This window comes from Galeopterus variegatus, unplaced genomic scaffold, assembly GCF_000696425.1.
Source record: "Galeopterus variegatus unplaced genomic scaffold, G_variegatus-3.0.2 Scaffold4, whole genome shotgun sequence".
Lineage (NCBI taxonomy): Eukaryota > Metazoa > Chordata > Mammalia > Dermoptera > Cynocephalidae > Galeopterus > Galeopterus variegatus.
In genome coordinates this window covers 251,414-260,569 of record NW_007726115.1, presented here as the reverse complement: position 1 = coordinate 260,569, position 9,156 = coordinate 251,414, and the positions used below count along the sequence as shown (strand labels likewise).

The window sequence follows — 9,156 nt, the reverse complement described above, 5'->3', positions numbered from 1 at the left end:
AAAAAAAAAAAAAAAAAAAAAAAAAAAAAAAAAAAAACAACTCAAGGAAGGGAAGCTGTGTGATACAGCAAAACTTAACATAAGAAGGCATCATATGAGCATGCACTGAGGGCCATTCAAAGGGCAATGGATGTTAGAGTCTACTGGGAAGATTACAGATGAGTAAATAAATAACTTGTGAGATGGATGCATGCTCTGAAGTAAATGAAACAAGGAGATGTGATAGAGGCCATTGTAGAGGGGGTGCTGTGGGAAGGCCTCTCTGAGGAGGTGGCATTTGAGTTGAGACCTGAAAGAATCCATCAAATGAGGTTCCACATGAGGAACAAGCATAGCAGGAGCCAAGGACAAAGGTACCACCACAGAGAAGAGGCATCGAAGATGTAGCCTCCCGCCAGACCCAGATTAGGTCCTGGTGACCCCACTGCCCTCCGCTTTCATTTCTTCCTTGCCTATCAAATCCCGGCTCCCAAAGATTGTCGTGAAACAAAGTAATTTCCCATGAGGTCAAAGGGCAGTTGCTCCCACAATCCCTTCCTCTCAGCCCCTGTGACACGGAGCCGATTTTTATCTGGAGTTGACCCTTGGATATATGGCACCTTAAGGTTCAACGGACTGAGGAGCAGACCTACACCAGCAAAAATATCTTTTTTTCTTTCTTTAATTCCGTACCCATTTGCTTTCTCCAAAGGAGCAACTGTTCCTAGGGCTGGCCTAGTTAGCAGCTGAGACTGAGACAGGGAGAGATTTCTTGTCACATCAGACAGCTGTACTTTTTGGCATGCTGTTTAGGTGAAGATCCTGTATTAGGTAAATTTGCTACATTTCTTTTTTTTTTTTTTTCCTTTTTTGTCTTTTTTCATGTCCGGCAACGGAATCGCAACCCTCGGTGTTGCGCCCGCACCTCGCTCAGCCAGTGAGCGGGAACCGGTCTGTATGTGGGATCCGAACCCTCGGCGGGAGCGCCGCCGCACTCCCAAGCGGCGCACTGTAGCAGTGCGCCACCGGGCCGGCCCCAATTTGCTACATTTCAATGCTCTTTCATGAATTGAACCAGATGAGAAAAATCGTCAGAAGGCTACCACTGACAGGCCAAGCTGCAGGGAGGGCCTGGCTGTTTGGTTTGGGATCAGGGAGCAGACAATAGCACTTTTATGTGTTTTCTGTAATGAGAAAAGTCAGAAGCCAAATGAAGAGAGAGGAGTCTGGCCTCTTATCTACAAAATTAGAAGCAATTCTTAAAATGCCACAGGTGTCCTTAATGGCTCTACAAGTAGAAAGTGAAATTTTTAACAATCCTTAAAGATCCTGCAAATGCCATCAACCCATTGTCTATATATCTTAAGGAATAAGTAAACCCCGAACAGCATTCTGGGGGAAATGACAGGAGGGAAGAAGAAAGTACCATAAAAGAATTTCTAATCTCAGCTGCATTTGGAAAGAGGAGAGGAACAGAAAATTACAGCGACATTTGAGCCTAGGAAGAGGTGGAGATGGTATTGCCTAGTGATTCAGCACCTGGAGTCAGGTTACTTCAGTTCTTTTTTTTTTTTGTCTTTTTGTCTCTTTTTTCGTGTCTGGCAACGGATCGCAACCCTCAGTGTCACACCCGTACCGGACCGGGACCGGCAACGGGATCACAACCCTCGGCGCTGCACCCGCACCTCGCTCAGCCAGTGAGCGGGAACCGGTCTGTATGTGGGATCCGAACCCTCAGTGGGAGCGCCATGGCGCTCTCAAGCGGCGCACTGTAGCAGTGCGCCACCGGGCCGGCCCAGGTTACTTCAGTTCTAATCTCAGCTCCACAACTTGTTTCCTGTGTCACCTTGGGCAGTGTATTTAATTGTTCCAAGTTTCAGTTTCCTTATCAAGTAAAACTGCAGTGATAATAATAACACTTATTTAAAATATCAATCTAGATAATTCATGTGAAGTGCTTACCTCTGAGCCTGGCCATTTTTGTAATTACTACTATCATTTTTGCTTGTTTGTTTTCATTATTACTTGGCAGACCTCCTGGAGTTGATGAGGAATGCTGTTTCTGGCCAGTCTTGCAATGGTCCTCCCATGGTGTATTAGTCCATCTGTTGCTCATGACTGAAATGGGCAATTTGTAAAGCAACATTTATTGGTTACAGTTTTGGAGGCTGGAAAGTCCAAAGTCCAGGGAACACATCTGGTGAGAAAACGCCATATCTAGCCTTTTCTTGGTGGAAACTCACAGTGACATTTTGCCATGGAAAAATGGCAGAAGCAGAGAGAGCTCCTCATGTGTTCTCTTTTAAAGCCCACAGAACCACACCTATGACCACCATTAAACCATCAACTTATTGATCCATGCACTAGGGCATGGTCCTCACAATCTAATCACTTCTTCAAGGCCCCACCTTTCAATTACCATAATAGGATTTCCCACCCTCTTAACACTGTCACAGTGGGGGTTAAGTTTCTAATACATGGACTTTGGGGGACACAGTTCAATCCACAGCATATGGGATGGGGAAAGATTAGCAGCCTTTACTCTTTAAAGTGTAGTCTCTGTTTTGTTAGGCAACAGGTGGCCACTAATTAGAGAGCAGTGGGTGGGATGGAAAGAAACATTAGAAAATGCAAACAGCCAAGGAATCATAAAACCTGGACTACACAAATGGCATCTGAGACAAAAATTTCTATATTTTTAACCCCTTATCTCCTCCTTCCTCCCTCATGTCCTGTTTGCTAAAGGTTTTACTGTGCATCACCTACACCCCGACATTTGACCTGAATGGCAGTGCCGTGCTGAAGATCGCAGAGGTGAGTGCCACTTGTGTCTGTGCTGCCTGCTTACAGCTGCTTCACCTCCAACTGGGATAAATACTGGGGTGGAACTGAGTCCCAGAAGTGGGGTGAGCCCTCCTCTGCTTCCTACTGTGGCAGTATCCACTATGGAAATCATTTGTGGGCAGCATGCTACGTGGGCCACTGTCTTTAGTCATAATGCCATATGTCTTAGAGCTCTGCATGCTTGGGTTTGCTTAATTTAAGGGCTTAACCATGGAAATAACAGTACTGGTTCCCCCCCTACTCTGTTATACCCAGGTGTATTACTTTCTCAGTCTCTTTCTCCTAAGATTAATTGAAAAGCATTTGATTTTTAAAAATGGTTTATAAAAAAACAATTATGAGATTTAGAGATGTGTTCATTGATTAAATCCCATCCATATCTCCTAAATCCTGACTAATGCATTTCATGAATATCATTGAAAAGCCTTCTCTTTTCAATCTGTATTGCAGCCTAGAGTCAGGTGTACCTTCCAGCAGTCCCAAGTATATGTCCAACAGAAAACTTGGCTGTTTGAATGTCTGGCATATTTCTTTGGCTTTTGAAAACACCATTTTATAGCTGAACCTTAATATGCATAGTTTTCCTTCCATTTTTTTGAAAAGAATATCTACAGGATTTATATGTCCTGATAAGAATACATATTCTGACCACAAAGAGGCAATGATTTTCTGAATTCTGAAATTATGGAGAAAAAGCACTCATACGTAATATGCTTTTTATGATACGGTATGGAAGAGTGAAAATAATAAGAGAAAATTATTTTCTTTTTTTTTTTTTTTTTTCCTTTTTGTCTTTTTTTTTTTTCATGTCCGGCAACGGATCGCAACCCCCAGTGTCGCGCCCGTACCGGCCCGGGACCAGCAATGGGATCGCAACCCTCGGTGTTGCTCCCGCACCTCACTCAGCCAGTGAGCGGGAACCGGTCTGTATGTGGGATCCGAACCCTCGGCGGGAGCGCCACTGCGCTTCCAAGTGGCGCACTGTAGCAGTGCACCACCGGGCCGGCCCAAGAAAATTATTTTCAAACATTTAGAAAAAGTATATGTGTCCATTAAAAGAGAAAGAAGCAGCCAATCAGCAAACTCACATTACAATATAAATCACCTTTCAAGTATGTATTATAAAGACTCTTTCCTTTAACACATTTACATGTTTTAGTTGATATAAGTAACAAAATAGAATAGTTATCAGTATTTGAATTTTAAGAGGTACCTGTGAGTCTCTTATTATGTTTGCTTTTCACGGGAAAGTGTAGTTTCTTTTTTTTATTTTTTTTGTCTTTTTTGTCTTTTTTCCGTGTCCGGCAACGGATCGCAACCCTCAGTGTTGCCCCCGTACCGGACCGGGGACCGGCAACGGGATCGCAAGCCTCGGCGTTGCTCCCGCGCCTCGCTCAGCCAGTGAGCAGGAGCCGGTCTGTATGTGGGATCCGAACCCTCGGGTGGTAGCGCCGCTGCGCTTCCCAAGCGGCGCACTATCCAGTGCGCCACTGGGCTGGCCCAGAAAGTGTAGTTTCTGAACGTAGTCAGAAGCAGGATTGGCATGTAAGAGGCCTGGTAGCCATCTGAAGCAGGAGGACAAATGCAGTGTCACTTCCAGCAGCTGCGGATGAAGCCGGTGGGGGGGGGACAAGAAGGAATCGTGGGCCATCAAGAGGGGAGGGCAGCCAGGGAGCTCCAAGCTATGACAGGAGTTGCTCTTTATCATCCTCTCAGTAAATATTTTTTGGATGACAATCTAAATGACTCAGGACATCGTTCCTGAACAGTGGACACACACTACCATGGTCTGCACAAGTGAAGGGTGTTCACTGAGAAGATCTGGTGCCAGAATACAGACTCAGCAGGCCTGTTCAGATAGAATGCAGCGTCAGAACACAGTGGTCTCTACCAAAACCAGGGAAGGAAAAACACAACAAAAATCAAAAAACCCTAGCCTAGGGCCGGCCCGGTGGCACACTGGATAGTGCGCCACTTGGGAAGCGCGGCGGCGCTCCCGCCCGAGGGTTCGGATCCCACATACAGACCGGTTCCCGCTCACTGGCTGAGCGAGGCGCGGGAGCAACGCCGAGGGTTGCGATCCCGTTGCCGGTCTCCGGTCCGGTACAGGGGCAACACTGAGGGTTGCGATCCGTTGCCGGACACGGAAAAAGACAAAAGACAAAAAAAAAAAAAAAAAGAAAGAAACCCTAGCCTAAGAACAATAAAAAGAAAAAGACATTTGAGCTTGGCTTGTAAAAAAAAAAAAAGAATGGGTTCTGGAGTCACAGTATTTAAATGTGGATCCCAGCTCTGCCACCTCCGGGTGGTGTTGCCGTGGATACTCTGGGCCTCTTGTTTGCTCTCTGTAAAAGGCATGATAAGAGGTACCTATCTCCTAGTGTGATTGTGCCAACTAGACATGAAAAATACAGCCCACGTCAAAAGCTTTTAGTGCAGGTCCAGCCCCATTGTAAGTGTTAAAAATAAATGTTTGCCACTGTCACTTTTGAAATAGGGAAACAATTTATCAAAGCACCTTAAAATAAACCATTTAAAACTCCTGTGGAAATGTTGGGAAGAAATCTAGCTGTTCTTTCTTACTCTGGTATACACTGACTCTTACTCAAGAATAGTGTTTACCCTGAAACCTGTTGATCAGGAAATTGGATGTGTACTTAAGTATGAAAAAATAAGGCTATTTCCCCAAGGTACTGCTGAAACTATAAAAGGATTATTAAGCTCTCAAAATGTAAATAAGATGGCAGTCTTCGTTCGTGTGTCTAACTTAGTTTGCTTAATTAAACTGCAGTAATGAAAATTTTTTAGAATAGTATCTTCCGTGATACAGGAAGAATAGGAAATATCACCAAATTAAAAAATGGACAATTATGAAATATCCAGCAAGTGTTTTCTGTTCAATTTTGCGAATAATCACTACTAAAACTCTTTATGAATACCTAATCCTTCTCTTCATTGATTGAAAGCTGAGCCCAAAATTTCTCTTCGGATTATACCCAGCTTAACAGATATGTTGAGTTGTCCAAGGGCAGTTACTTTAATATAGTAAAAAGCTATGGAAGTAAAAATTGCCAAGGTCTTGGGGTAAAGGAAAAGGTGGAGGCATAGCCAGAAGCTCTGTAAAGCTAATTCAAAGATGATCAATGACATTCTATTGGAAAGATTTGAGACATATTTTCATGCCTCATGAAGTCTCCTCTGTGGGATTTGTCAAAAGCAGAAAGCCTAGTTCATAAATGTGTATTTGCTCTTTTGATCTTCCTGACTCATGGAAACTTCCAGTCTTGGATCCTGTAGCATGCTGTTGGGTTCAAGTAAAATCTGTCTCAAAGATCGTTGTTTTTTCCTCTAAGATTCACACTTTCAGGGACCTCCCTTTTTTATTCCTTCCATTCATCCATCCCTCCATTCCAAAACACTGGATAATAATAATAGCTACCGGTCCTTGAGTTTCTAGGGTGTTGCGATAAGTAGCATTGTATATTATATTCTCTTGTAATCTCTACCACAGCCTAACCAGATCAAGAACCCCAAGCAAAATGGGGTTAATTTGCTTGCCCAAGTTTATACTGCTAGAGATTCAAATCCAGACTTTTTATATTGCGAATATGTTTTGGTCATCATTATACTGTGTTACTTCCTGGCTCCCCTCAGTCTTAGAAAATGTTAGTAGAATTTTGCCACAATAATATTGGCAACCGACTTTAATTCTTAGGAGTCTTATCCCCCTTGGACCTTTACTGAGGCATTTAGTTAGATAATTGCTATGTGGTGTTTTTACATATGAAGCTGAAGTATTGATGCATTTCACTTTTTTCTGACCAGCAATTCACAAAATTAGGATTATGCCACTTTCCTGGGTATCTTTACGTATTGAAAGTTTATCTTTTCTGAGCATTACCATCAGAGGATCTAGAGGTTAGTAATGGTTTTATTCATTACTTTGGGGAGCTTAAAAAACATTGAGGCTCAAGACCTGCCACCAAAGATTCTGATTTAACAATTCTAGTTGTCACTAAAGTATTTTTTAAATTGGGTTGATTTATAACTCTTGAAATGTTCAGTGATACTTCTTTTTAATCTGATATGGTAGCATTACTTCCAAGACATTCCTCATGCAAAATATTCTACTGGGGTGGAACTGAGTCCCAGAAGTGGGGTGAGCCCTCCAGGTATAGTCTCCAGGTATAATCCAGAAGAAAAGTACACAGATAACCTGATCTATTTATCTTGGAGGCATCTTGATATATGTTCGCTGTAAGACTGGGAGGAGTATACCCCACCTCCTGCAAGAAAACTAGCCAAGGGAGCAGGACCACTGCCTGAAACCAGTTGAGACCACTAGAGTGAGGAAATCCCATTCTAAGCAGCTTCACTTTTCTTTTCTGAAACCTCTTCTTTTCCTCTTTGTGGGCCAGTCTCTTTATGGATTCCGATTTGACTCCTCTGAGGTGTCTGTTCTTTGACTACTTACTGGTAGATGGGCTTTGAACAAGCTCCTCCTTCCTTGGCAAAAAATTTCCACATCTCTCTTTAACCTCTGACTCGCATGGGTCTTGAAGACCTCATTTGGAGTTGGAAGACACACAGAGCAATGAGAGATCCTCTCTACTTCATTTTGGGCTGGTTCACAGGGCAGAGGCTGGGCCTCAGAAGACCTTCTGTAGACCAAGCAGAAAGCCCTGTCTGGGAAGGTGCAGGAACTGAAGTGTTGAAGTGTCTTAAGCCGTTTTATATGCCAGCTTAGGCCAAGAAGAACATGGAGGAGGAAGAGGAAAACAATCAGTTTTCCATGTATACCTGGCCCTTTAAGAATTTCCTTTTGAATTGAGTCAAATGGTGATCAGATGTATTCCTAGGAAATACACATATTCCCTAGGAATAATGACACAACTCCAATTCACTGTGTGTGTGTGTTTGCATTGTATCAGCAGGACCCATTTGATGAGATGCTTCCTGTCATATACCCACCTGTTATAGCTGTTTACCTGTCTTGGGAAGGAGGCCTCTTTCAGAGGGAATAGGAGATGGCCTGGCAAGGAGTTGTCACCATGATTCATTGTAGGGTTTAGACTTACAGTAATAATCAAAATTTTCTCTGGTTCTAATGGGATCAACAAACATTTATATAGAAGAGATTTCTTCTGCTTTTTTGTAGCTTAATCTCTGATCTTTTATATTTTTTATCACATAAATTTTTCATCTCCATAAAATAATTCCAGTTGGAAATATACTAGCTCTCCTCTTTATGGAACTTAGTACTACACACCATTTTAACAAAGCAATGCCACTAACCCAATTCAGATAGGAAAGAGAAGGTAAACGCAGGGTTCAACAAAGTGAAAGACATGTGTATTTTGCAAAGCTAAACAAATTTCTGTTGTGGCATCTTCTTTAGTATTTTTGACCACTTTGGCCAATATATTTTGAGTAACTGCTGCATTCTACTGTGGTGCTTCATATTTAATAATTTAGTGATTCCACCCTGGGTTTAACCTAGTACTGTTACTTTTCAGTCTGCTTGATAATGTAAAACTTTTATTGCTTATGTATGGACTGCAGACTTGTGTATTTTTATTCTTTTTCCTTCTGCATTTGGGGTTTGCTTTGCTTCATTAACCATTTATGTTTTTGCTCTCAGTTATGTTTAGCATGTCATAAAGCTGGATGTTCGCAAATGCACGAAATGATCAAAATGTCCATTACGAACCTCTTGACTGCCCTGTGTCTTCGTGCCTTCCCTGGAGATCAGGGGCCTGTGGCTTTTCACAAGGTAATGGACTTGGCCTTTTGAGCCTCTGGCAGAGATGCAGGACTGAGGCTTTAAAAGTGTCAGTTCTGCATTACGAAAACAAAGGGCATAGGAAGGTAGAACCAATATTGGGGAGACTATAAGAAGAAACCAATGAGTCCTTTCCCAGAAACTCAGCCTGCCTTTGGACTTGGTATTCTCTTAGCTTTTCTGATTCAGTGTGCTCATAACTACCACCCTGAGGTAGAGGAAGAAAAACATGCATGTAGTGAAAAATCATTGGCTTTGAATACAGTGGTCAGCTTTAAAAAGAAACCGTAGTTCTATGAACCTTACTTGTTTACCAATTTATTATTATTACAGCAAATTTAAGAAACTTTTCTTTAGAAGATGTCAAGATAGCTGATAAAGTATTTCTTTCTTGATACCTAAAGATAGAAATATTGTCAACTATGTGCTAATTTTTATATCTAACAGGATAACTTTTTATCATATTCAGTATGTATACTCCCAACTTTGTAGAATGAGCTTCTTAGATTAATACTTTTTTTTTTTTTTTTTTTTTTTTTTTTTTTTTTTTT

The 9,156-nt window shown here is 42.1% G+C and overlaps 1 protein-coding gene across 1 annotated transcript in view; it reads left to right on the top strand.

Moving 5' to 3' along the window:
* Nucleotides 1-9,156, top strand: part of KIAA1244 (KIAA1244 ortholog) — a 152,505-nt gene that overhangs the window by 55,885 nt on the left and 87,464 nt on the right. Inside the window, exon 5 of the mRNA XM_008573513.1 lies at nt 2,725-2,793. Within this exon, the coding sequence (XP_008571735.1) occupies nt 2,725-2,793 (69 nt within the window). The remainder of the gene's footprint in view (nt 1-2,724; nt 2,794-9,156) is intronic.